Source organism: Brassica napus, chromosome C6 (genome assembly GCF_020379485.1).
Source record: "Brassica napus cultivar Da-Ae chromosome C6, Da-Ae, whole genome shotgun sequence".
Taxonomy (NCBI): domain Eukaryota; kingdom Viridiplantae; phylum Streptophyta; class Magnoliopsida; order Brassicales; family Brassicaceae; genus Brassica; species Brassica napus.
The window spans coordinates 34,118,714-34,144,536 of NC_063449.1; the positions used below are offsets into that span (position 1 = coordinate 34,118,714).

A 25,823-nucleotide genomic window follows, 5' to 3' on the forward strand; every position below is an offset into this window, starting at 1 on the left:
TGGCCTGGGGTACATCTTCGATCTCCACTGTGATTGCTATGCTGATTTGACCAGGCAGTTCCTCGCATCAGCCCGCCTCTACCATCCTGACGAGGACAACCCGGTAGCTGATAAGGCAATGTTCTTCTTCATTGTGAACAGGCAGTTCCACTCCATGACCATCTTTCAGCTGTGCGACGTCTTTGGGTTCGAGAAAGGACGTCAATCTTATGTTCCTGACTTCCCGGAACACAATGATTTCTGGAAATTCATCACTTCAGGAAACTTCATCTCTAGAGAGGCCAAGCAAGCTAGAATTCGTAGCCTTGTTCTGCGATATGCAGTGAGAGTGATCAGCAGTGTTATCTATGGGAAGACAGAACCCGCTGCAGTGACAAAAGATGAGCTAGCTCTTCTGTACATCGGGGCTGGACACCTATGGCCTCAGGGCGCAGACATTACCTATGTTAGCGGGAAGGACATAAACATAGGAGCTGTGATCGCGGAGAAGCTTGCGTACTTCAAAGTTTCAGACACGAAGAGATGTGGGTTTGGAGCGGTTATCACACGGATCTTAAGGCAATGTGGAGTGTTTCTTCCACCTTTTGACAGAGTGGTGGATAAGAAGGGGATGCATCAGAACTTTTTCGACATGAGAGCACTCATTAGCAGCCACTACCTCACCGGCCCTTGGCGAGGTAGCATCGACAAGTCAGCCCCTCATATCTACCAGTTCCATGACCCACAAGGGAGAGAGCAATTTGTCAAACTACCCTATACCGCCATCACCGAGCGCTGACTGATCCAGGTGCTCTCATATTTCTACCACCGCCTGCATTTCTCTGCGCCAGACCCGCGACACTGAAGAAGAAAGGAGTCGCATCATCATCGACACACCAGCAGACACCACATGATGATATAGAGGAGGAGCCTGAAGATGAGGAAAGTCTTTTCCCCACGGATTTCACTCCGTATATGCTGCCACCAGCACCTCCCGCTACTGCATCCGCTGCTGAGATCAACGCTTGGTCCATCAAGAGCCATCAAACCAACAACTCCATACTGCTGAAGATGTGGAAGGGAATCTGCAACATTAAAAAGGGATGCGCATCACAGCCAGCTGTTTCTGGAGATAGTGATGACGACTCAAGCGCTCACGACACCGCTGCTGGACCTAAGGCAGCGGAGGACTCTGATGATGATGGAGCATTGGAGAGGCGCTCGAAGAGGCGCACTGACCGCAACGCCTGATCGGTAATCTCTCTTGGAATTATTTTCACACCGAGACGGTGTGAAGTAAGTCTGGGGGAGGATGCTACTTATGTACCATATTGCATTATTTCTTTCATTTTCTTAGTTTATCGGATTTGCTTGTGTTTTAAAAACTCTCTACGTATTTTTATCAGACCCTGTGATGATTATTAGACTATTTCCTTGTGTGTTGTGCATTACATTTCATATTGGCCATTTTTCAGGACTGTTAGCGCAGACAAACCGAGGAACCACTTGACCAAACAACCTCTCCTTAAATCTTTTATCAAGTCTCGGTGAATTGTAATCGACTCAACTATTTTTGACCATTAATGAATTTAATTTCTTTTGACCAGGAATCAACATCAGGAAATGGTACACCATATACACATTGAGGATTTTATTTACCACATTTTACCACTCTTTAATAATCCTGAATGGCCAGACTCATCTATAGTTTGGTACCACACCTACACCTTACCCTTTTATTTCATCTCCATGCATTCTTACACACTGATCATATGTGCATACATGTGCAAAAACAATGGAGAGATTAGGGTAGACATGGTTCATCCGACTGCTTAGGTAGGATCGGAACATTTAGGTGGTTAGACACGGACCTGTGTGTCTAGAGGTGTAAATAGAAAATTGGGTGTTGTAAGTGTGTGATTGCATCGCAGTGTATATATTCGATTTCGGTTTGTATAAGTTTTCGTTCTGAAATATAAAAAAAAAAAAAAAAAAAAAAAGTTCATGTTTATATCTCATTCAGTAGATTTGATTTAGACATTTTATTTTTATTTTGTGTACCAGAGATGATGCGTTGTTTAAATTTAGGGTTAGAGTTTGAGATTTGTTGGGTTTTGATCATTTGAGACTTGAGCAGTTCGAAAACGTGGTTATCAATATACTCAGTTTCTCCAGCGATTTTGCATAATGTTTTGCATTTTTTGTTATTGCTGATACCCACAAACACTTGAGCCTCACCTAATTAAACACCAAAACAGCCTCCCAAACACCGAGCCCGTTATACCTGATGGAGATATCTTTGGTGGAAAGGTCACGCCCTTTTTAATGAATGTAAAGAGTTGATTACTTGAAACTGAGACTTGCAGGTCTGAAATATGGAAAGGTTTGCGCGGTCTTGGTGGGGATTTTGAATGAATGCCTTGACAGTCTCTGATTTAAGTGGTTAGCGAAATCACAAGGTAAGGTCTACTGAGGGTTAGTGAGCTCCCAAATTTTAATCCTCTTTACTTGAGGACAAGCAAAGATTCAAGTCTGGGGGAGTTGATATTCCGTGTTTTTAACGGTTTTAAACTCGTTTTGGAGCAATTAAATGGTCGGTTTTAATTAATGTTTTGGTCTATTTGATGCGTTTTGGTGTTCTTAAGTGTAATATGCAGGTTACTAGATAGCTTGCAAGAAAAGAATGCATTCGGGATTTATTCAGAAGCAAGATGGACCGAACAATGGACCGAATGAGAAGTATTGATCGCACATGACATAGATCGACCGATCCATTGTCTGTAGATCGACCGATCCAGAGCTAAGAAGAAAAGCCGTGAATTGTAGCGACATGCGTAGCGACCAGAACTTGTCGCTACGGTTTCATGCACTAGATCGACCGATCCTACCACTGAGGATCGACCGATCTCACGCTCTACGGGCTCCACACGCACCAATGAGCTTTTCACTCATTTTTACCCACTCCCTTCAATAATGGACGAGGAGAGAGGACTTTTGGGACTCAAAAAAGAGATTGGAGACGACCAAGAAGGAGATTTACAAGTTCTTGAGAGAGATTTGAGAGTTTTGTAACTTGTTTTGTGTGATTTGTGAAGATTTGTAAAGGAGTTCATCTCAAAACCATTTGGAGAAGATCTTCTGAACCTTTACTCTGTTTTAATACAATCTTATCATGTTTTCCCTCATCAAAATCGTGTTGTTCTTGCTTAGTTATGTGTGAGTAGTCATCTAGTTGGGTTTAGGGGTTCTCATAGGGGATTTCTTGATGTTTTGATTAATAAAACGTGTGTAGACTAAGGGATTACGTTTTGGTTCTTCATCTAATGGATTTCTTACTGCTTGAACTGAATTGATCACTTAGTTCATGATATCAGATTGTTTGATGCACAGAAAGTGATTGTTTGAACTTCCGAAAACACTTTAGATGAGCAAAGTGTCCTTAACCCTCGGAAGTTGATGTTATTGCGCTTTGTGAATATATTGAACCTGTTCTTAATGCTTGTTTAGAAATTGAAACTCAGCGGAAGTTAGTGTGGAGATTTCTATAACATAGAGAATTAGCGCTACGGAAGTAGGTTAATTCTAATATCGTGTTTGAGTTCTAGACGGTTCTTAATATATCCCTGTGTCTGCCATTAATTGTATCTTGATTAAAAAGAAATCCCTGAGAATTCCCAATGCCCAACGTTTGCTTTAAAATAGTTTTCAAATCGTTTAAATCATCTTTTTACAGCTTGTTTATGTTTTGTGACACTAAAGAAAATTAAATAAAAACCATCAAAAATATATATTCGTTCGCTGTAGCTATTAACTTGTCTGCAACTCTACGTGTGATCATCGGTCCCTGTGGATTCGATCCCGCATTACTACTGCGTACTTTACTGTACACTTGCAGTTAGATAATCGGGTTAAAACTCGACACATCAAGCTACCGAGAAGTTTTGAAATGGGTTGTTATTCCATGCAATTCTTGAAGCTTTCGCATAACAAACTAAGTGGAGAGGTTTTTTCCTATATCGCCGAACTTTACTGACTTATCTGTATTGTTCATGGATAACAACCAGTTCAGTGGAAATATTGGAGAAGGTTTGAAGAGGTTGATATCACTGACGGTACTTGACATGTCAAAAAACTATCTCACAGGTGTTATTCCAAGCTGGATTGAAGAACTTTGGAGCTTGTATATGCTATCCCTTTCAAACAATATGTTGGAAGGTGAAATACCAATATCTTTGTTCAACATGTCTTTTCTTGGACCATTGGACCTCTCTGCAAACAAGTTATCCGGGGCCATACCTCCACGGCTCAATTCAATGTTTAAAGTTGTGTTAAACCTGGAAGATAACAACCTGACAGGGACTATCCCAGACACATTGCTGGAAAATGTTTCCGTTCTTGATCTCAGAAATAACAAATTCTCTGGTAATATTCCAGAGTTCATCAACACTCAAAACATCAGTATTCTACTTTTGAAGGGAAACAACTTAACAGGCGCTATTCCTCTCAACATTTGTGACTTCAGCAGAATCAAACTCCTGGATCTTTCTAACAAAAGACTGAATGGATCCATACCTTCATGTCTGAGCAAGACATCATTTGGTAGAGGAAAAGACTCTGAGACATCTGATTACGATTACTCTGAGACATCTGATTACGATTTCAACATAAGATTTGATAGTATATGTATGGAAAGTGACGGCATTACCCCCAAAAATTCAAGAAGATATTACAACTCTCTGCTTGTGTTAGACCCTTTTACTATGGAGTATACCACAGCCGTCCAGACTAAAATAAATTTTTCAGCAAAACATCGGTACGATACCTACATGGGAGGAAATCTCAGATATATGTTTGGGTTGGACCTCTCAGAAAATGAGCTCAGTGGTGAGATCCCAGAAGAGCTTGGAGATCTTTTGGAACTACATGCGCTGAATCTTTCACGCAACAGTTTATCAGGTGCCCTCCCAGAAAGTTTTTCCAGGCTAGACAATATGGAGAGCCTTGACCTTTCTTTCAACAGTTTACAAGTCCGAATCCCATCACAACAGACAGAGATGAGAAGTCTTGTTGTCTTCAATGTCTCTTACAACAATCTATCTGGCGTCATTCCACAGGGAAGACAGTTTAACACCTTCGATGAAAGCAGCTACATTGGTAATCCTCATCTCTGTGGAAAACCCACAGGTAGAAGTTGTAGTAACAATGTTTCAGAAGAACCAGAAGATGGGGTTGAAGATGATGAAGATGTAGTCTTCATGGAATCTTTCCGCATGAGTTTTGTTGTAGGCTATGTGATCATAGTGCTGGTAATACTCGCTTCAGTCTCTTGTGATTCTCCTTGGCGTAGAGATTGGTTTAGTGTTGTCGATGCTTTTAACCGCATGATGAAAAGTTTGTCATCCTAAATTACATTGATTAAGATCAGTTATCTCTAAACTGGTCCAATGATGGTATATACATTGTTGTGTCAATTCCATTGTGGTACTTTTCCGTGTGTGTGACATGTTGCATTCGATCATAAACCTTTACTCCTAAAGCAGAAGCTGATCATGCCTCTGACCGCACCCCCTAGATGGTTATTTGCTTCCCTTGCTGCACAACTTTCTGTGTCTAAGAGCTTTGAGGGACTGAGTTTGATTTGTGTACTATATCTCTGAAGTTATTTAGAGAAACTGTTTCCTTCTTTTTGGTATTATAGAAGTATGCTCCAAGATTTACATAGTTTTTTGTCTCTCATGTATAAATCTCGTGAAATAAGCAAACACATTTGATTTTGAAGACTCCTCTGTGGTATATCAAGCTTTTTCATAAGGGAGGACCAATGCAGCAATTTGACTCAAGAGCTGTCGTGGAGACTTGGAAGTTTCAGACAACGGAGATGTCCATTCTTGGTAGTTATGGAGGCTACCAGTGAAGTCGGTGAAGAGTCCATCAACACCAATCTCATTGATCCAGTACTCATATTCCTTATATGGATCTTGGCTGAAGTTTAGGTGTAAGAATTCGTTTTCATTCCTGTACGTGTATGGATGCACCTGAGTTTTTATACATTTTCAAGAAGTTAGCAACATGTTTCCACCAACCAGACACTCAATCTTAGTGGGAGGTTTTGAAACAGACCTTTAGATTATGTGCATGAGCTCTTTTAACCAGATCTGTGGGGGCTTGAGTGTAATTGTTACTTACTGGAACAACTGTGTCCTTCCAAGGTCCTATCCCGACAACATATTGCTTGATGTAATTGAAATACACATCTGATGTGATCTCTGCGTAAGTCTAGATTTGCAGGAAAGATTGATCAATCACTTAAGCAAAAGAATAAGAACTTTCAGAAGTAAACAAATAAGAAGAGCAGAGGATGGACCTGGTTAGTGTCTTCTGTTAGCACGGTTACATCGTCTATTAGTAAGACTTTTGGCGAGTCTATCAAGTTTGATATGTAAACTAGAGAAGATGGGGCAAATGACTGAATAAACAATGGTCTTTTCAACCACTTCTTGGACAAATATGAGCCTCCATATCCATACTTCTTAAGTGTCTCCACCACTTTATCCTCAAATCTCACACCACCAGGCCATTTGACCTGTGGATATATAACAGTGATTAGAAGAAAGGGAGATAAAAAAACCAATCATATTTCTGCAGTAAAAGTAGAAATCAAGTTTGTAGGATTGTAACCCACATGCTGGTTCATTAAAACTGGATTTTTAATCTCAGGATATATACCGACAACTCGAGGAGCGTCCCGAGCAATGGTGATAAACTCTTCAAATGTAATGATAGGGTACTTTCCTGGAAAAAAAAGAGAGCAAAAGATTGACATGGGTAGATGTTTCTTCCAACAATTGAAATCCAGGAAAGAAAGGATTAGCTAACCGTTGTATTGCTGGTTTCGAAAAGAAAATCTCTGTTTTGTCCGTAGTTTCTTTAGTTCTTTTAGTGTAAAATCAACTGTAAGCAAATCAAAGAGCACCTATTGGGATGCATCAACTCAGGTATGAAAAATAACAAAATAAGAATCATGGGTGGAACGTACAAGTGAAAAAGCCAGTCATGTTGGATCCTTGGACCTCATAAGTCCTATTACGATCAGCAAACTCCTTGTGGCTGGCAACATTGGTTGTGTTTTGAAGGGTGAAATCATGGAAACAGATCAACACACCATCTTTGGTTGATAAGACATCTGTTTCTATGAAGTCTGCACCCTCTTCAATTGCTCTCTGAAAAAGAAAATAAAATTGCTTATAAGCATTCACTTCAACAAGCAAACTAGAGACAGCCATGCCAGCCAGATAATCAAATGAAAGAGTGAGAGAGAGAGGTTGATCAAGGAAATGTCAATGGTATACCAAGTATGCAGGAGCAGTTTCTTCAGGGATCTCTCCATTGGAGCCTCTGTGTGCGATGTTATAAGGACGTGAAGTCTGAATAGGCAGCTTAGCGCCTTTGCCTCCTTTACCAGGGAGTGGGTATAATGTCCTTCCAGCACAGGCAGTAAGCAGAAAGAGCCATATCAATGGTAAGCATCCTGTAAGATGAACAATAACCACAGAAACAAAAAGGGAAAAACTCCCTTGTTATTCTTGATTCTCTTTTTTTTTTTTTACCGTTGTGTCAGCAGAAACAAAAGGGAAAAACTGATCAATAGGAAACCCAACCACAGAATCAATAGAATAAGATATAAGCCTAGTTTCTAAAGACCCAAACTTGTACTTCCTCTTTTCATTTTGCTACAAATTTTTTTATGGATGAACAGGGGAAACTCAAAGGGCAATGATCAAGTTTTCCAAACTCCATCCACAAGTTAATGGGGGTTTAATAAAAGCATACTAGCAGATGGAGAATAATAGAACAGTGAGAAACCCAGAAAAACAAATAAAAGAAGTTGGAGTTCGAAAAGCTTACTTGTAAGAATCATGACAAGCTCTTAGATCAATCGATTTTCTTGTCTGCCACCCAATTGGTTCCTGTCCGTTTACTAAGAAGAAAGATTTTGGGATCTATTTTTTTAAATATATCTCACACCATTATGAGCTTCTTTTTTTCCACGAAACATTGACTTGTCTTATCTTATCATACAATTCAAAGTAAACGATAGCGATCCATCACTTTACTCATGTCACATGACTTTTAAGTGCTTTCACTAAATGAGACGAGACTTCTGACTTTTCTAACACAACCATTTCTTGTTGAATTTGTATTACCATGGATGTATTTGCGTTGAAACCAGTCTCACTTTGATTAGGAGCTTATTTCCCATTTGCTTTTTTTTTTTATCTTACTTGCAATGGAGGGGAAGCTTTTCTTGGGTCAATACTTGATATTGGTGATATTATTGTTGGGGCAGCTACATGGATACATAAGTTGTATTGAGAAAGAAAGGGTGGCTTTGTTGGACCTCAAGAAATACACTATCGCAAGTAAAGAATCCAACCAGTTTTTAACAACTTGGACTAATGTCACAAAGATCGATTGCTGCCAGTGGGAGAAAGTTAAGTGTGATCGTGCTAGCGGGCGGGTTATCAGGCTTTCCATTGGTTGGGCGCTCTACGGAGAGAGTTCTCTAAATCTTTCTTTGCTGCATCCCTTTGAAGAATTCAAATTCTGGACTTATCCTCGTTAGGATTCAGTGGTTTGTTTGATGATGTGGAAGGTATACCAGAATTTTCATAATGGATAAATTTTTTTTTTTTATTTGCGTTGGAACTTTGATTTTTCCCCTCCGTTAGCGTTCTGCTTCTCTAAAGAATCTAGATGGACTACATCTTAGTTCTTTGTTGCTTATTTATGAAAGTTAAATACCTTATGCTACTGAGATTTTCTTTGACGTTTGTGTCCCATGCTGTATGTTGCAATCCCATAGGACCGTCACTTACTTTTACCTTTCCATGTACATAGTGTGAATGGAGCAGGATCGTCCTGGGCATAACCAAGTGAAACATTTGCATATGGCTCCCAAAATTTTAAAAATTAATTTACGTAGTGTGATTGGAGCGAGATAATGTTATCTTTATAAGGTTAGGAATAATTCTTATTTGCAGGTTATAAAAGCCTAAGGAGATTAAGAAACTTGGAGATTGTGGATCTCTTTGAAAATGCATTCGACAACAGCATATTTCCATTTATTAATGCTGCTACATCACTTAGAACTCTGTTACTTCCTTCGAACAACATGGATGGCCTATTTCCTGCTAAAGGTTGTTTCTTTTCCATTTGTATCTAGCACGGTGTATTTCTTGATGATGTATTTTTTTTCTTCTAAAAATTAGTGTTTAACTTTTTCTGTACCTCTTAAACTCAGTTTGTATCATTCTTCTGTTTGGTAAACTCTATTTCAGAACTCAAAGATTTGACGAACTTGGAAGTACTGGACCTAAGTGAATACAGATTTAACAGTTCAATACCACTGGGAGGTAGCTTTTGCATTCATGTTTCCTTCTTCTCGAGGGTGTAAATTCGATTTAACGGCTGTCTAGTACATCTTTCGGCTATTATTTAAAGGAGTTTTCATTTGTGCGGCTTTGTGGCAGATTTTCATGCTCTGAGGAATCTGAAAGCTTTGGATCTACATGGTAACGAATTTTCTACATCAGTGGAACTGCAAGGCAAGTCTGCGTAGATCTTCAACCTATGAATTAACTCTAATGATGAATTAATGAATACTCATGTGAATAAAAGTTTTGCGTTCGATTACCATAGGTATTTGCGAACTGAAGAATTTGGAGGAGCTCAATCTCAGTCAAAACAAACTTGTAGGTCAGTTTCCCTTATGCTTACTTAGCTTCAATGGACTTCGAGTTCTTGATCTCTCATCTAACCAACTAAATGAGAAGCTACCATCTGCTATCCGTAACCTTGAATCCCTGGAGTACTTGTCGCTGTCTAATAACAACTTCAAAGGCTCCTTCTCACTTGGTTTACTCGCCAACCTCTCAAAGCTTAGGGTGTTCAGACTTGATTCAAAAGGCAACTCACTCCAGGTAGAGTCTGGAAGTTTCTGGAAGCCAAAATTTCAGCTGAATGTTATTGCACTACCATCATGCAACTTGAAGAAGGTTCCTCATTTTCTCCTACACCAGAAGGATTTGCGTCATGTTGATCTCTCTGACAATAATATTAGTGGAACTTTCCCTTCTTGGCTGTTGGTGAACAATACGAAACTCGAAAATTTGCATCTGCAGAATAACTTCATTAGGAGCTTCCAGCTTCCTGAATCTGATCATAATCTGCATTGGTTGGATTTTTCTGTTAATAAACTCACTGGCTTGCTTCCTGAGAGCATTGGGTGGATACTTCCTGATTTATCGTATATGAATATCTCGAAGAACGGTTCTGAAGGAAATCTGCCATCTTCACTGGGCAACATGAGGAGTATTGAATATATCTATCTCACAACAGCTTCCACGGGAAGTTACCTAGAGCTTTTGTAGAGGGTTGTTATTCCTTGGTAATCTTGAAGCTTTCATACAACAAACTAAGTGGCGAGATTTTTCAAGAATCAGTCAACTTTACTGGTGTCAATGTGTTGTTTCTGGATAACAATCATTTCACAGGACGGATTGGACATGGTTTACGGAGGCTGATAAACTTGTCACTGCTTGACATTTCAAATAACAATCTAACCGGTGTTATTCCAAGCTGGATTGGCGAACTTCCTGTCTCTGCTCTGCTGCTTTCAAACAACTCATTGGAAGGTGAAATACCTATTTCTTTGGTCAGCATATCCAGTCTTATTAGGCTACTTGACCTCTCTGCAAACTCTTTATCTGGGGCCATACCTCCACACGTTAATTCTGGAACTTCAGTAGTGTTATTGCTGCAAGACAATAATTTATCAGGGGTTATTCCAAATACATTGCTGTTAAATGTTTCTCTACTTGATCTGAGAAATAACAGATTTTATGGGAACATTCCAGAGTTTATCAGCAACGAAAGAACCAGTTTTCTTCTTTTGCGTGGGAATAATTTAACAGGGCAGATTCCTAGCCAGTTATGTTCCCTAACAAGCATTCACTTTCTGGATCTTGCTAACAATAGATTGAGTGGTTCAATACCTTCATGTCTAAGCAATATATCATCTGATTTGAGAAAAGTGTATGCGACAATTTATGATTTTGGCATTGAATCACTTGGATTATCACAACTTTCTTATCTGGACAGGGACTCCATTTCCACACGAGATGTCGGTACATATTTCAAATCTCTGCTTATACTGGATCAGTTTACAACATATGAATATGATGTTCGCACCCAAACAAAAATAGGATTTGCAACAAAAGGCAGATTTGACGCCTACATGGGTGGAAACCTAGGATATTTGATTGGAATGGATCTCTCAGATAATGAGCTGAGCGGTGAGATTCCAGTAGAGCTTGGAGGTCCTAAGGAGTTTCATGCTTTAAATCTTTCTCACAAGCTTTTCAGGTCTCAAGAACATGGAAAGCCTTGATCTTTCTTAAAACAGACTACAAGGTCGGATCCCACCACAACTAGCAGAGCTGAGCAGCCTAGCTGTCTTCAATGTATCATACAACAACTTATTAGGAGCCATTCCACTGGGAAGACAGTTTAACACCTTTGAAACACGAAGCTACTTAGGTAATCCCCGTCTCTGTGGGAAACCAACCAACATAAGCTGCAAGAGCAATAACTTTCAAGAAGCAGATGATGGATTGGAAGAGGATGAATCCACAATCGATATGAAATCTTTCTACTATATTCTTGTTGCAGCCTATGTGACCATACTCATTGGAATTTTTGCGTCTTTCTCTTTCGATTCTCCTTGGAGCAGATTTTGGTTCTACAGCGTTGATGCTTTCATCTACAAAGCGAGGAGTTGGTTGTGGTAATGTTTATTGTATCACATCTTTTACTGTGCTAGTTCCTTCGTTTTTCCCTATTTATGGCTGTTCTTCAAAAAGCTGCTTTTGTGTAACAACACCAGAACATAATGTGTCATCTTATGTATTGTCTTTTTTTTTTTGAATAAATGTAATGCCTAAAACATATCTTGCAGCTGGTTTGGTGATTAATTCACTACATATTTTGCGTGATCGAAGTAGAAAGATTACACAAAAAAAGTATTGAAAGTAAATTAAAGAAAATTCCCCATTTGTTATATATATTTTTTGAATAATCTTTATATTTATGCCAATTACAGTTGCGCACAGAGCATTTTGACTAGAAATTATACAGTCTCGTGCAACTTGGTAGGTTTTAAATCCCCCTCTGTATTTTGGTGTTCGCTGAATCGATGTATCACTTAGGTAGGTGTTACACCAGATGTAGTGGCCTTGGTGATAATACCCTTTGTCATGCCATCGCCCGTGACGGAGACGTAGTAATGCAAACAATCCTAGAGAGCCCCATCATCCCTGACCTTCGACTCAAATCTAGTTAGGCTACGTTTCAACAAGAAAAAGTGAAATATTCTTTAATTATTTCAATAGTTTTTGTTGAGATGTCTTAACACCAAGAAATAATTCAATGTGAAAAAGAGACGGCTCTCGTTTATTTTCTTTCCTTGAAGCTTATCTGGTTACTATAATATAAGCAAAACATGAATTTAACTTGACTTGTAGGATAATGATTGCTCACGCTACGAAAGTCACATGACTTTCAGTGGTCTCATTTAAAGTAACTTTTGACTTTTCTAAATATAAAACTATGCTATTTACAGTCATTTTGGATTCTTCTTCATTTGCTTGTGTTATCAAATTTATAATGGAGGGGAAGATGTCTTTGGGAAAATACTTGACATGGGTGATCTTACTGTTGGGGCAGCTACATGGATACCAAAGCTGCGTTCAGAAAGAAAGCATAGCTTTGTTGGAGCTCAAGAGATACATAATCTCAATTACTGAAGAAGGGGAATCCAACTCTGTTTTCCCTACTTGGACTAACGACACAAATAGCAATTGCTGCCATTGGGAGGGCCTTGAGTGCAATCGTACAAGCAAACGGGTGACTGATATTGCCTTTGGTACACTTCACCTCAAAGAGAGTTCTCTCCTAAATCTTTCTTTGCTGCATCCCTTTGAAGAAATTCGAAGTCTCAACTTGTCCAAGTCCAGATTCATAAACTTATCTGCGTACAAAGAGAATGAATTCAATGATGATGCATTCAACCAATTTTCTGGCTTGTTTGATGATGTTGAAGGTATACCAGGCTTTTCGCCTAGTGGTTAGGTTTTAGCGTTCTGTTTTTTTCATTGGAACTTTGATATTTTCCTTGAGTTAGGGGTCTACCGTCTACTTCTTTAAGGAACCTATATCTTTGTGATTGTATTTCGGATATGCTGAGCAATATTCTTGTGTGCCTTCATCCAATAGATAAGTTTGTTTGCAGGTCATAATAGCCTAAGCAGATTAAGAAACCTGGAGATTCTGGATTTTTCTTCAAATAAATTCAACAACAGCATTTTTCCTTTTCTTAGTGCTGCTACATCACTTACAACTTTGTTTCTGCGGGGCAACAACTTGGATGGCCCATCTCCTCTTAACGGTGTGTTTTTGTTCTCATTTGTAGCTAAGCATGATGTAGCTCTTGGTTATATTTTTCGTTCAAACTATTCTATTTTCATAATTATTGTTATTAACTTTATCTTCATTCTGTTTGAGTCATTATTAGTTGGGCTCTGTTTCAGAACTTAAAGAATTGACAAACTTGAAACTGCTGGACCTAAGTGATAACAGATTCAATGGCTCCATACCAGTACAAGGTAGTTCATATGCTTTCCTTTCTTTTATACAGTGGGAATTTAATAAACGTAATGGTTTGTGTTTACCTTTTTGTGGCAGAGCTCTCTACCCTGAGTAAGTTGGAAGCTCTGGATGTAAGTGATAATGAATTGTCTGGCTCAATGGAATTGCAAGGCAAGTTGGCTCAAATATTTCTAATTAAACATAAAATTTGTGGTTGTAATCACGTTTATGCAAGCGACTTACCTTCTGCGTTTGATTAACATAGGGATTTGTAAACTGAAGAATCTGCAAGAGCTTGATTTGAGTCGAAACAAACTGTCTGGTCAGTTTCCCTTATGTTTAACTAACTTAACTGGACTTCGAGTTCTTGATCTATCATCGAACCAAATGACTGGGAAGGTACCATCTGCTCTTGGTAGCCTTGAATCCCTTGAGTACTTATCGTTGTTTGACAACAACTTTGAAGGCTTCTTCTCAGTTGTTTCGTTTGCGAACTTCTCAGAGCTGAGGGTGCTCAAACTCGGTTCACTATCCAACTCACTTCAAGTAGAGTCTGCAAGTTCTTGGAAGCCAAAATTTCAGTTGAATGTTATTGTACTACGATCATGCAACTTGGAGAAGGTTCCTTATTTTCTCCTACATCAGAAGGGTCTACGTCAAGTTGATCTCTCTCACAATAAAATACCTGGAGATTTTCCTTCTTGGCTAATGGAGAACAATACGGAACTCAAAGTTTTAACTCTACAGAATAATAACTTTACGAGCTTTCAGCTACCACAGTCTGCTCATGATATTCTTATGCTGGACATGTCGGTGAATGGCTTCAGTCACCTGTTTCCTGGGAACATTGGTTTGGTGCTTCCGCATTTAGCGTCTTTGAATATATCAAATAACAGGTTTCAAGGAGATCTGCCATCTTCTCTAGGTTTCATGAAAAGTATTCAGTTTTTGGATATTTCTCACAATAGTTTCCACGGGAAGCTACAAAGAAGTTTTGTGGAGGGTTGTTATTCATTAAGAATCTTGAAACTTTCACATAATAAACTAAGTGGAGAGATTTTACCAAGTTCAACAAACTTCACTCATATATGGGAGCTGTCTATGGATAACAATCTGTTTACAGGGAAGATCGGACAAGGTTTGCGAAAATTGGAATACTTGTTACTGCTTGACATTTCGAACAACAATCTCACAGGTGTTATTCCAAGTTGGATTGGGGAACTTTCGTCTTTAAATGCAATACTGCTATCAAACAACTTGCTGGAAGGTGAAGTACATGTGTCCTTGTTCAACATTTCCAATCTTCTGTTGTTGGACCTCTCTGCAAACATTTTATCTGGGGGTATACCTCCACACGTCAGTTCTGCAAATCCTGTGGCTTTATTCCTACAAGACAACAATTTATCAGGATCTATTCCCGCCACGTTGCTAGTGAATGTCACTATACTTGATCTCAGAAACAACAGATTGTCTGGAAACATTCCGGAGTTCGTCAACACCCAAAACATCAGTATTCTTCTTCTGCGGGGGAATAACTTAACAGGTCATATTCCTCATCAGCTGTGTGGCCTAAGAAACATCCATCTTCTGGATCTAGCTGATAACAAACTGAATGGATCCATACCTTCATGTCTTAGCCATACATCATTTGGTTTGGGAAAAGAGGATATGTCATATGATTATGATTTTAAGTGGGGCTACATGGGTAGTAATTTCAAGGATGCTTTTACTCTGGAACAAGATTCAACTTCCACAGAAAATGATGGTAGACATTTCAAATCTCTTCTTGTGCTAGATCCTATTAACTGGTACTTCATGCATGACACCCAGACAAAAATTGAGTTTGCAACAAAACACCGATATGATGCCTACATGGGTGGAATTCTCAAATATATGTTTGGACTAGATCTCTCAGAAAATGAGCTTGCTGGTGAGATTCCAGTAGAGCTAGGAGATCTTCTGGAACTTTATGCTCTCAATTTTTCTCACAACTATTTGTCAGGTGTGATACCAAAAAGCTTCTCAGGTTTGAAGAATGTTGAAAGCCTTGATCTCTCCTTTAACAGATTAGAAGGCCGTATTCCAGCAGAACTAACAGAGCTAAGCAGACTTGCTGTTTTCAAGGTCACATACAACAACTTATCAGGAGCCATTCCACAGGGAAAACAGTTTAACACGTTTGATATACAAAGCTACTTAGGTAATCCTCTTCTTTGTGGGAAACCAACCAACAAAAGTTGTGAGACCAATAACATCCAAGAACCAGATAATGAAGTGGAAGCTGATGAATCCACAATAGACATGGTCTCTTTCTACTGGAGTATTGTTGCAGCTTATGTGACAGTACTTCTTGGAATACTTGCATTTCTCTCTATTGATTCTCCTTGGAGCAGAGCTTGGTTCTACATTGTTGATGTTTTCATACGCAAGGTGAGGAACTTGTTATGGTAATCTACTATTGGTGTTAAATCCTTTAATGTGGTAGTTGTTTTATTCGTCCCGATTTATTGCAGTTCTTCAAAAAAAAAATTATTAGCAAAGTCGGAACTAAATTTATGGTTGGTTCCTCTGAACTGTTATTATCTTTTTTTCGTTGAATAATTTAATGCATCAAATATATCTTAAAACTACTTTGGTGGTGGTTCCTCTGAACGGTTATTGTATTTTTCTTTGAATAATGTAATGCTTGAAACAATCTCAACTTCATGTTTTACAATTGAAGAATAAGTTTGCATAAGTTGCAAAATCTGTGGACCTCCCTGATATTATTGGCCATGTGCGTTCGCATATCATGTATGGATGGCTTAGATCATGGGATCCGAATATAGTGATTCGCAGATTAAATCCCGATTAAATTTTTGTATACTAAAGCAAGAATCACATAATGAATTCCATGACCTGTTAGGCTTTTCTCAAGTCTAGGGGGCAGTTCATCGATATTTAAACTTATGGTTGGCGCGTACGTTCGGTTTTCAGTTCAGTTTGATTCGCGGTGATTCTCGGTTCTGGTTTGGTTACTTTGCTTTTCAGTTCAGTTCAGATAACAATGTTAAGAACCGATTAATATCTGATAAATTTTGGTTCCAATCCGGTTTCGGTTCAGTTCAAATTTTTTGGGTAAATTTGGATAATTCGGATAAAAAATTATATTTTCAGTTTTTTTTTAATATTAAATATCAGGTAGTTCGGATAAATTTAATATTTTAGATAAAATAATCGAATAGTTTGGTTCCTTCGAATAATACATATAATTTTAAATATTTTAGATAAAAAATATTTGTATAATGTGATTTTTTAGGTAGTTCGGTTTTTAAGTTGTATTTTAAAAGTATTTAATAATCTTAAAATAAATATAATTAATATTTTTAGGTATATAAACCGTATTTATAATATTTGGGTACCTATTTGGTTTTTGGTTCAGTTCTAGTTTGGTTTCGAGTTTTTGATCCCAGAGATATAAAAACCATTCAGTTATTTGTCGGTTTGGATTCAGTTTTTTTCAATTCAGTTTCGGTTTAATATTTGATTCTGGGTTTATATGTAATGCCTAGGTTAGATATTCATTTATTGATTAATTTTAACACAACAACAAAAAAAAAACATTTCTAGCAACATGCTATTTTTAAAAAAAAATTAATATCCTTGTCTTATTTGTTATGAGTGTTTTCTACAAAGACCTTGACTTGTCTACCATACCATTCAAAGTAAACGATAGCGATCACTCATTTACGTATGTCTCATGACTTTCAAGTCTTTTCATAAACAGAGACTTTGACCTTTTCTACCCTTTCTTGTTGAATTCTTATAACCGTTGAGGTGTTTGCATTGAACCAACATTGAAGTTCATTTTCATTTGCTTTTTTTTTTATTAACTTATTTGCAATGGAAGGAAAGCTTTTCTTAAAACAATACTTGATATGGGTGATGATACTATTGTTGGGGCAGCCGCATGGATACAAAAGCTGTATTTTGAAAGAAAGGAACGCGTTGTTGGACCTCAAGAAATTCTTGATCTCAACTACTGAAGAAGGGCAATCCGAACCTGTTCTCCCTACTTGGACCAATGACACCACGAGCGACTGCTGTCAATGGGAGCGTGTTAAGTGCAATTCTACAAGCGGGCGGGTACTCGAGCTTTCCATTCGTGGACTGAATCTCAAAAAGAGTTCTCTCCTAAACTTTTCTTTGCTGCATCCCTTTGAAGAAGTTCAAAGTGTAGACCTATCAGAGTCCAAATTTGGTGGTTTCTTCGATGGTCCGGAAGGTTATAAAAGCCTCAGTAGATTAAGAAACCTGGAGATTCTTGATCTCTCGTCAAATAAATTCAACATCAGCGTCTTTCCTTTTCTTAATGCTGCTACATCACTTACAACTCTGCTTCTTCAGGGAAACAACATGAGTAGCCCTTTTCCTGCTAAAGGTGTGTTTTTAATTTGTAACTAGCATGGCTTATTTCATCTTATGTTTGCTGGAAACCCTTTAAGAACTTATAGATTTGAAAAAATTGGAAATAAGACCTGAGTACAATTTTTTCTTAACGGCTGCATATAACATTTTTATATGGTTTGCATCATGTTTTCGATAACCATGTACGTTAGTAAAGGTGTCTACCTTTGTGTGGTTTTGTATTGTCACAGAGCTTTCTGCCTTGGTGAAGCTGAAATTTTTGGATTTAAGTGGTAATGGATTTTCTGGCTCAATGGAATTGCAAGGCAAGTCAGTTCATAGCTTTAAGTTTTCCATTAAAGTTGTGAATTCACTTTTGATTATGTGAATTAATGTTTTGCATTTGATTACCGTAGGGATTTGCAAACTGAAGAATCTACAAGAGCTCGATCTCAGTCAAAACTATCTTGTAGGTGACTTTCCTTTATGTTTAACTGGCTTGACTGGACTTCGAGTTCTTGATCTCTCCTCGAACCAAATGAGTGGGAAGATACCATCTTCTCTCGCTAACCTTGAATCCCTTGAGTACTTCTCATTGTTCGATAACAATTTTGAAGGCTTCTTCTCCCTTGATTCCCTTGCCAACCTCTCAATGCTTAAGGTGTTTGGAGTTAATTCAAGATCCAACTCATTCCAAGTGGTTTCAGACGATTCTTGGAAGCCCAAATTTCAGTTAAATGCTATTGCATTACGCTCTTGCAACTTGGAGAAGGTTCCTGATTTTCTCCTACACCAAAAGGATTTGCGCCATGTTGATCTCTCCAACAACAACATATCTGGACAGTTTCCATCCTGGCTGTTGGCAAACAATACAAAACTTGACGTGTTGCTTCTGCAGAATAACTATTTGACAAGCTTTCAGCTGCCAAGATCAGCACAAAATCTGCTGTTCCTGGATCTGTCGGTTAACAAATTCAACCATCTATTACCTGAGAACATTGGATGGATACTTCCTCATTTACTGTCTCTGAATATCTCAAAGAACGGTTTTCAAGGAAGCATGCCATCCTCTCTGGGTAACATGAAGAGTATTAATAATCTTGATATATCTCACAACAGTTTTGGCGGGAAGCTACCAAGAAGTTTCGTAGAGGGTTGTTATTCCTTGTCAATCTTGAAGCTGTCACATAACAAACTAAGTGGAGAGGCTTTTCCAGAATCAACAAACTTCACTCGTGTATCTCAGCTCTCCATGGATAACAATCAGTTCACGGGAACAATTGGACAAGGTTTGAGGAGATTGAGATCTTTGTATATGCTTGACGTTTCGCACAACAATCTCACAGGTGGTATTCCAAGCTGGATCGGACAAAACCAGTTCCTAGGCGCATTACAACTCTCAAACAATATGTTGGAAGGTGAAATACCTCCTTCCTTGTTCAACATATTCAGCCTTCGGCTGTTGGATCTCTCTGGAAACGGTTTATCTGGGGGCTTACCTTCAGAAATCAGTTTCAGGACCCCGGTGGTATTATACCTCCAAGACAACAACTTGTCAGGGCCTATTCCAGACACATTTCTAGCGAATGTCGTAGTACTTGATCTCAGAAACAACAGACTATCAGGGAATATCCCGGAGTTCATCAACACTCAAACCACCAACATCCTTCTTCGGGGGAATAATTTAACAGGCCGTATTCCTCGCCAGCTGTGTGGCCTCAGCAACATCCACCTTCTTGATCTGGCTAACAACAGATTAAGTGGTTCTATACCTTCATGTCTTAGCAACACATCACTTGGTTTAGGGAAAGAGGATGCACCATACAGCTACAGTTTGGGCGTTGCTGTCGTTGCTCCTGGTGACTCCACTTCCACAGATTCTTTTAGCTATTTGAGTTTGAAAATGTCAGTGTATATTTCAGATCCTTTTAGAATGGCCTACCTGTCAGACACTCAATATGATATTGAATTTGCAACAAAACATCGATATGATGCTTACAGAGGCGGGATTCTCAACTACTTGTACGGACTTGATCTCTCGGAAAATGAGCTCACCGGTGAGATCCCATCAGGGCTTGGAGATCTTTTGAAGTTACGAGCTCTCAATCTTTCTCACAACTACTTATCAGGAGTGGTACCAGCGACATTCTCAGGTATAAGGAATTTGGAAAGCCTTGATCTTTCTTTCAACAGATTACATGGCTGGATCCCACCGCAGCTAACAGCGCTAAGCAGTCTAGCGGTCTTCAACGTCTCATACAACAACTTATCAGGAGTCATTCCACAGGGAAAACAGTTTAACACGTTTGATACACAAAGCTACTTAGGTAATCTTCTTCTCTGTGGGCAACCAACCAATACAAGCTGCAAGAATGTTACTTCTCCAGAATCAGATAATGAAGTGAAGGATGATGACAGCTTAATCGACATGGTATCTTTCTACTGGAGTTCGGCTGCAACCTACGTGACAATACTTATTGGGTTATTCGCATCACTCTCTTTTGATTCCCCTTGGAGTAGATTTTGGTTCTACATCGTTGAGGTGTTTATCAACAAGGTGAGGAATCTATTGTGGTAAAACTACTGTTGGCGCCAAACTCATGATTGTCCTAGTTTCTTTACTGTCCTCTTCTTCTCTAAAACCTCTAGTTTTGTGAAACGAAACGAGAGCATAGCTTGTTTTTTGTTTATCATGTGCTGTTGCCTTTGAAATGTAATGCTTCAATCTTGGTGCTGGTTAATTTGGTGGTTAGTTCAATATATAATCTTCAGAAACACAGAACATTTGCATGAAACAATCTCAAAGTAGAAATAATAGTATAATACAGAGTCTTTTCACTTATACGATCATTAAGATCGTAAGGGTATGGATCCAAAAGCAGGGTTGAGTTAAAAAATAAAGCTTTGTTAAGAAGCTCAAGACATACCGATCGATACAAAAACATTCAGTTGATTTGACATGACCTATCGCATGCTAAATGAGTCTTACCCTAAGACCCACGGGGACGGCATTTCATTGACGTCTCACGTACCAGCTGGGAGTCCGAGACAGGGACTGAGAGTGGGGACATGGCGGGGATGTTTCTGAAACGTTTCGGAGATGGTGGAGGCATCAAACTTTTTGGAAACGTTTCTGATGTTTATATGTGTCATTTCTACTCATTAACTTCTCTCTTATGGAAAATCATTTAAAAGGAAACCCATTCTTACTTAAATAATTAGGGTCTATAAAGTTTCCATATCTTCATTATCTTCTTCTTCAATAGCAATCCTCACAGTCGCCATATTTACGGAGTACACAGTAAGTGATATCTTGCATATTTATATTGTTTTATCCATTCACCCATGTGCATTTTGATCATATAGACTAAGATTTAGTCATGTTTATGTTGCATTTTACATACATGAGTCTTTATCAAGTATTGGAGTACCACATGGAGTTCTTGGAGGCATTTGGGTGCATTTGGAGCTCAAAAGAAGTGTTTAAAGCGATCATTGGACGAGCAGAGCAGGGGAGCGAGGTTCCGCAGCGACGTCATGAGGTCGCTCCAAAGCACCTCTCAGAGCGACCTAGCTGGAGCGACCCCGTGAAGTCGCTCGCCATACTCACCCCGTGAAGCGACTTGCCCAGAGCGACCTCCCGGAGCGACATCACGAAGTCGCTGTGTCCCACTTCTCAGAGCGACCTTCCTAAAGCGACGCCATGAAGTCGCTCGCGTTCTCGTTACTCCAAACAGTCTTAGATGACCCTGGAGCGACCTCTCAGAGCGACCTACCAAGGTCGCTCCCGATCCAGAGCGACCCGTTGGAGCGACACACCAAAGTCGCTCGGGACCTCTCGCCCGGAGACACCAAAAATCGGCCCTGGAGCGACCTTCCGGAGCGACGCCTGCAAGTCGCTCCGCGTTATTTTGCTGCCGAAAATCATGATTTCTCGAGGACCTTTTTGCAATTTATTTTGGACGTTTTGCACTTGGAAAAACCTATGTTTTAAACATCTTTTGTAGCCACCAGGCAGACGATCTTTGGATCTATTGAAAAATACACAAAAACTCTCTAGAGAAGTTCATCTCTTGGATTTTTGATTGTTATGTTCTTGTGTTCTTGTTGATTTCTTATCTATTTCTCTACATGATTAATCTGAAATCCAATATGGGTTTAAGAGGAATCATGGAGATTAGTGAGTAATCACCTTTTGAATTCATGGGTTAGGGAGATTAAGGGTGATTAGGTTAGTTCTAGGATGTTTTAGTGTAGATCATTCTTGTTCCTTGCTAGTAGAGTATTCTTAATGCATCTTCTGAGTTGGCCACTCAAAAGTTGATCAATAGGCATTTCCCACCCGAAAGGTGTTTGATGAAATGCCTGAGACAACTCTGCTAGGCTTTTAGTATACTTTGCCAAAGACATTTGTTGTTAAAGATGCTAAGATAGCTAATAGACTTGTTAGTAATGATTGCTTTCATATTATTCAACCAAAGATATTTGATGTTTGAGATATGTTAGCAAATGAGCATTCATCTAGACATAGAGCTTGCTTAGAATTGTGTCTAGGCTTAAGGTTGATAGTTTGATTGATCGTTTGTCATCCTTAGTTCGATACTTGATCACCCAAGGTCTAATCCCTATGCCCATGAGTTCTCTTTTCCATTAGTCAAGAAAGTATCATTCTGTTATTGCTTTCTAGTTTTAGTCATAGCTTAAAACCCATTTAAATCATTGGTTGCACTTAGATTAAGTGAGTACTTGCATTCTCAGTGCTTTGATATCCCTCAGAACTGGTTCGACAATCACTATACTACAACATTTGCCTTAGGAGCCTTGAAAACTCCTAACATCAAATTGGCGCCGTTGCCAAATTCTGAGTAGATTTAAACATTGAGATTTAGTCACTTGCTTGAGACTAAGTCATTTTAATTTTGTTTTGTTACTGATTCTTCTTCTTCACTTACCTTTCACTTTCAGGTGTATGAACTTGAGGAGCAGGGGTCCATCAAACCTAGTTCCAATAGTAGCAGACATCAGAGCTTTTGAGAGGGAGTGTGCTAGAGCTAGAAGAGAAGAAGAACACCAGGCCCACTTGGATATTGATATGGCAGATCCACCGCAAGGGGCAGAACACCAACCGCGGGCAGCTCGACCCATTGGCACTTACGACCGCCCCAACATACATGGTCATAGATTCGGAATCCGAGCACCGGCTGTGGCAGCCAACAACTTTGAGGTCAAGTCAGGACTCCTAAACGTGATCGAGAACAACAAGTATCATGGCTTGGCTCTGGAGGACCCATTTGATCACTTGGACAGGTTCGACAGCTACTGTGGGTTGTCAAAAACCAATGGTGTGTCCGAAGATGCTTTCAAGCTCAAGCTATTCCCTTTCTCTTTGGGGGATAAGGCACGTCAGTGGGAGAAGTCTCTACCCAGCGACTCTATCACCACTTGGGATGAGTGCAAGAGAGCATTCTTGGAGAAATTCTTCTCATCCTCAAGAACTGCTAAGCTGAGAAATGAGATCTCCAGTTTCCAACAGAAGAACTTGGAAGGATTCAGTGAAGCCTGGGAGAGATTCAAGGGCTACCAAGCTCAATGCCCACACCATGGATTCTCTAAGGAGAGCTTGCTGAGCACATTCTACTGTGGCGCTCTTCCTAAGTACAGGGCCAGACTGGATACAGCTAGCAATGGGTTCTTCTTGGGGAGAACTGAGGAAGATGCAGAGGAGCTGGTTGACAACATGGTAAAGAGTGATGCAGTCTACAGTGGAGACCACGACAGAAGCAGTCGAACAGATGATAAGCAGACGAGGAAAGAGTTGAAAGCTCTACAGGATAAGATAAACATCCTCCTTGCTGATAAAGCCACACAAGAGCAGCTGCACTTTGTTGGTAACCCAAGCCAAGAGACACCACCTGTTGTCCATGAGGTTGAGGGTTTGGAAGGTCAGGAAGAGCTGTGTTTCATCAATAACAATGGTAGCTGGTACAAAAAAGAGCCCAACTTTCAGTACAACAACTACCAACAGAAATCCTATCCCAACAACCAACAGAGTGGTTATCCGCCTCGAAACAACCAGCAAGGCAGCTATCAACCTCAGCAAAACCCCTCATCTGGTTCCTCTGCTCCTCAAGAGAGCAGCACTGACACCCTACTGAAACAAATCTTGGAATCTCAGACTAGAAGTGAGAAGCATGTTGGATATGAGTTGAAAAACCTTCATTCCAAGATTGATGGGAGCTACAATGAGCTCAACAACAAGTTCTCACATCTTGCTTCTACAGTCAAGAATTTAGAGAATCAGTTTGCTTCCATGAACACTCACCAGACTCGCCAGCAAGGATCTCTACCTGGAAAATCTGACCAAAACCCCAAGGAGGCCAAAGCTATCACCCTTAGGAGTGGTAAGCAGTTACCTCCTACAACCCTCACCAGGGATGCTGAGAAACTAGGTGAGGAGGTGGCCATCAACTTAGATGATGAAGTGGTGATTGTTGATGAGAAAATCAATGATGAAATCTTGGAGAAGATTGTGGAAGCCAAGGGTAAAGGAAAGGTTGGGGAAGAGAAGAAAACAGTGAAGGATGGTGAAGTTCTTGCTCCAGCAAGTGAGAATTCTTTTGTTCCTCCTCCCTATGAACCCAAACTACCATTCCCTGGTAGATTCAAGAGGCAGCTGCTAGAGAAGTACAAGGCTTTGTTTGACAAGCAAATGAGTGAAGCTCAGGTTGCAATGCCCATCATCGATGCTTTCATGTTGATTCCTCAATACAACAAGTTCCTGAAAGATGTTGTAGCTGCAAAGAAGAAGGAAATGGAAAGCATGATGATTCTTACCCATGAGTGCAGTGCCATCATCCAAAGGCTTGATGTTCCAGAGAAGTTAGAGGATCCAGGATGCTTTACACTACCTTGTGCTCTTGGACCTATGGTATTTGAGAAATGTCTCTGCGATTTGGGAGCTAGTGTCAGCGTGATGCCTTTGTCTGTTGCAAAGAAGCTTGGATTCACTCAGTACAAGAAGTGTAAACTCTCTCTGGTGTTAGCTGATCGTTCAGTGAAGTACCCTGTGGGCATCCTAGAGGACCTACCTGTGAAGATTGGAAGGTATGAGAAACCTACAGATTTTGTGGTGCTTGAGATGGGTGAGGAGGCTCAAGACCCATTGATTCTTGGAAGACCATTCTTAGCTACAGCAGGAGCAATTGTTAAGGTGAAAGAGGGCACGATTGATCTCCATTTGGGTAAAGGGCATGTTCTCCACTTTGACATCAAGGAGAAAATGAAGAAACCAACTGTGTTCGGGCAAGCCTTCTACATTGAAGAGATGAGCACTCTTACTGATGAGCACCTTGAAGAGTTACCACCTGAGGACGACGAGGAGGGAGCATCTCCCTCTACTCATTCTCCATAGAAGGTAACCCATTACTTTCCCTTGTATATACCATTTCGTTTTTGCATATTAGTTTTCTCTTTTTGGGTATCTCTCTCTCCTTGACAACACAGAGACTGTGTCATTTAAGTTTGGGGGAGGTACCAAGTATTTGATCACGTTTGCTTTGATGATTTTGAGTCTCATGCATTGCATTATACATATATATTTGCATAAAAAAAATTCATTTAGTTTGCATCATTTGCATTTCTAGGAGACTAGAGCATATAGGTTGCATTTACTTGCATTGGGAGCAATGATTTGAAATGCCTTGTAAAGAACATTAGTTTGCACCTGAGTAGCTTATGCACCTCTCAAAAACACT

At 39.6% G+C, this 25,823-nt stretch overlaps 4 protein-coding genes, 1 non-coding gene and 1 pseudogene across 6 annotated transcripts; 4 read left to right on the forward strand and 2 right to left on the reverse strand.

Annotated features, from left to right (window-relative positions):
* Window positions 1–4,028: 4,028 nt before the first annotated feature.
* On the forward strand, window positions 4,029–5,384 carry LOC125575258 (receptor-like protein 15). Its single transcript, XM_048759865.1, has one exon. It carries the CDS (start codon window positions 4,029–4,031, stop codon window positions 5,382–5,384), a length of 1,356 nt encoding a protein of 451 aa, XP_048615822.1.
* Window positions 5,385–5,641: 257 nt separating this feature from the next.
* LOC106406070 (glycerophosphodiester phosphodiesterase GDPD5) lies at window positions 5,642–8,106 on the reverse strand. Its single transcript, XM_013846661.3, has 8 exons — window positions 7,885–8,106; window positions 7,329–7,507; window positions 7,016–7,199; window positions 6,856–6,930; window positions 6,662–6,771; window positions 6,344–6,562; window positions 6,100–6,255; window positions 5,642–6,014 (listed from the first exon to the last, which is right to left on the reverse strand). Exons 1-8 carry the CDS (start codon window positions 7,895–7,897, stop codon window positions 5,775–5,777), a joined length of 1,176 nt encoding a protein of 391 aa, XP_013702115.1. The 5' UTR covers window positions 7,898–8,106; the 3' UTR covers window positions 5,642–5,774.
* LOC106403152 lies at window positions 8,019–11,828 on the forward strand (annotated as a pseudogene).
* An 817-nt stretch (window positions 11,829–12,645) lies between these two features.
* Window positions 12,646–16,420, forward strand: LOC106403106 (receptor-like protein 15). Of its 2 annotated transcripts, none has more exons than XM_022699286.2 (5): window positions 12,646–13,138; window positions 13,328–13,483; window positions 13,626–13,700; window positions 13,780–13,896; window positions 13,949–16,420. In XM_022699286.2, exons 1-5 carry the CDS (start codon window positions 12,646–12,648, stop codon window positions 16,132–16,134), a joined length of 3,027 nt encoding a protein of 1,008 aa, XP_022555007.2. In that variant the 3' UTR covers window positions 16,135–16,420. The 2 variants fall into 2 exon arrangements, with proteins under 2 accessions (XP_022555007.2, XP_022555006.2); XM_022699285.2 differs by having other exon boundaries at window positions 13,780–13,861; window positions 13,917–16,420.
* Window positions 16,421–17,312: 892 nt separating this feature from the next.
* On the forward strand, window positions 17,313–20,810 carry LOC106403139 (receptor-like protein 15). The gene is made up of 3 exons (XM_013843981.3): window positions 17,313–18,103; window positions 18,321–18,395; window positions 18,486–20,810. The coding sequence occupies exons 1-3, from the start codon at window positions 17,566–17,568 to the stop codon at window positions 20,645–20,647; spliced, it is 2,775 nt and encodes a 924-aa protein (XP_013699435.1). The 5' UTR covers window positions 17,313–17,565; the 3' UTR covers window positions 20,648–20,810.
* Window positions 20,811–23,569: 2,759 nt separating this feature from the next.
* Window positions 23,570–23,676, reverse strand: LOC125589336. The gene has a single exon (XR_007325524.1). It is a non-coding gene; the product is annotated as a small nucleolar RNA R71 (small nucleolar RNA).
* Between the last annotated feature and the right edge of the window lie 2,147 nt (window positions 23,677–25,823).

Bases quoted from the DNA above. Each gene is read 5' to 3' on its own strand.
- LOC106403106 (XM_022699286.2), top strand. From the start codon at position 12,646: ATGCTATTTACAGTCATTTTGGATTCTTCTTCATTTGCTTGTGTTATC. The intron at 13,484-13,625 runs GTGTGTTTTTGT...GCTCTGTTTCAG, and splicing joins TGGCCCATCTCCTCTTAACG to AACTTAAAGAATTGACAAAC. The intron at 13,701-13,779 runs GTAGTTCATATG...TTTTTGTGGCAG, and splicing joins TGGCTCCATACCAGTACAAG to AGCTCTCTACCCTGAGTAAG.
- LOC106406070 (XM_013846661.3), bottom strand. The intron at 6,772-6,855 runs GTTAGCTAATCC...TTTTTTTTCCAG, and splicing joins TCGAAACCAGCAATACAACG to GAAAGTACCCTATCATTACA. The intron at 6,015-6,099 runs GTCTGTTTCAAA...ATAAAAACTCAG, and splicing joins CTCATGCACATAATCTAAAG to GTGCATCCATACACGTACAG.
- LOC106403139 (XM_013843981.3), top strand. From the start codon at position 17,566: ATGGAAGGAAAGCTTTTCTTAAAACAATACTTGATATGGGTGATGATA. The intron at 18,104-18,320 runs GTGTGTTTTTAA...GTATTGTCACAG, and splicing joins TAGCCCTTTTCCTGCTAAAG to AGCTTTCTGCCTTGGTGAAG. The intron at 18,396-18,485 runs GCAAGTCAGTTC...TGATTACCGTAG, and splicing joins TGGCTCAATGGAATTGCAAG to GGATTTGCAAACTGAAGAAT.
- LOC125575258 (XM_048759865.1), top strand. From the start codon at position 4,029: ATGGATAACAACCAGTTCAGTGGAAATATTGGAGAAGGTTTGAAGAGG.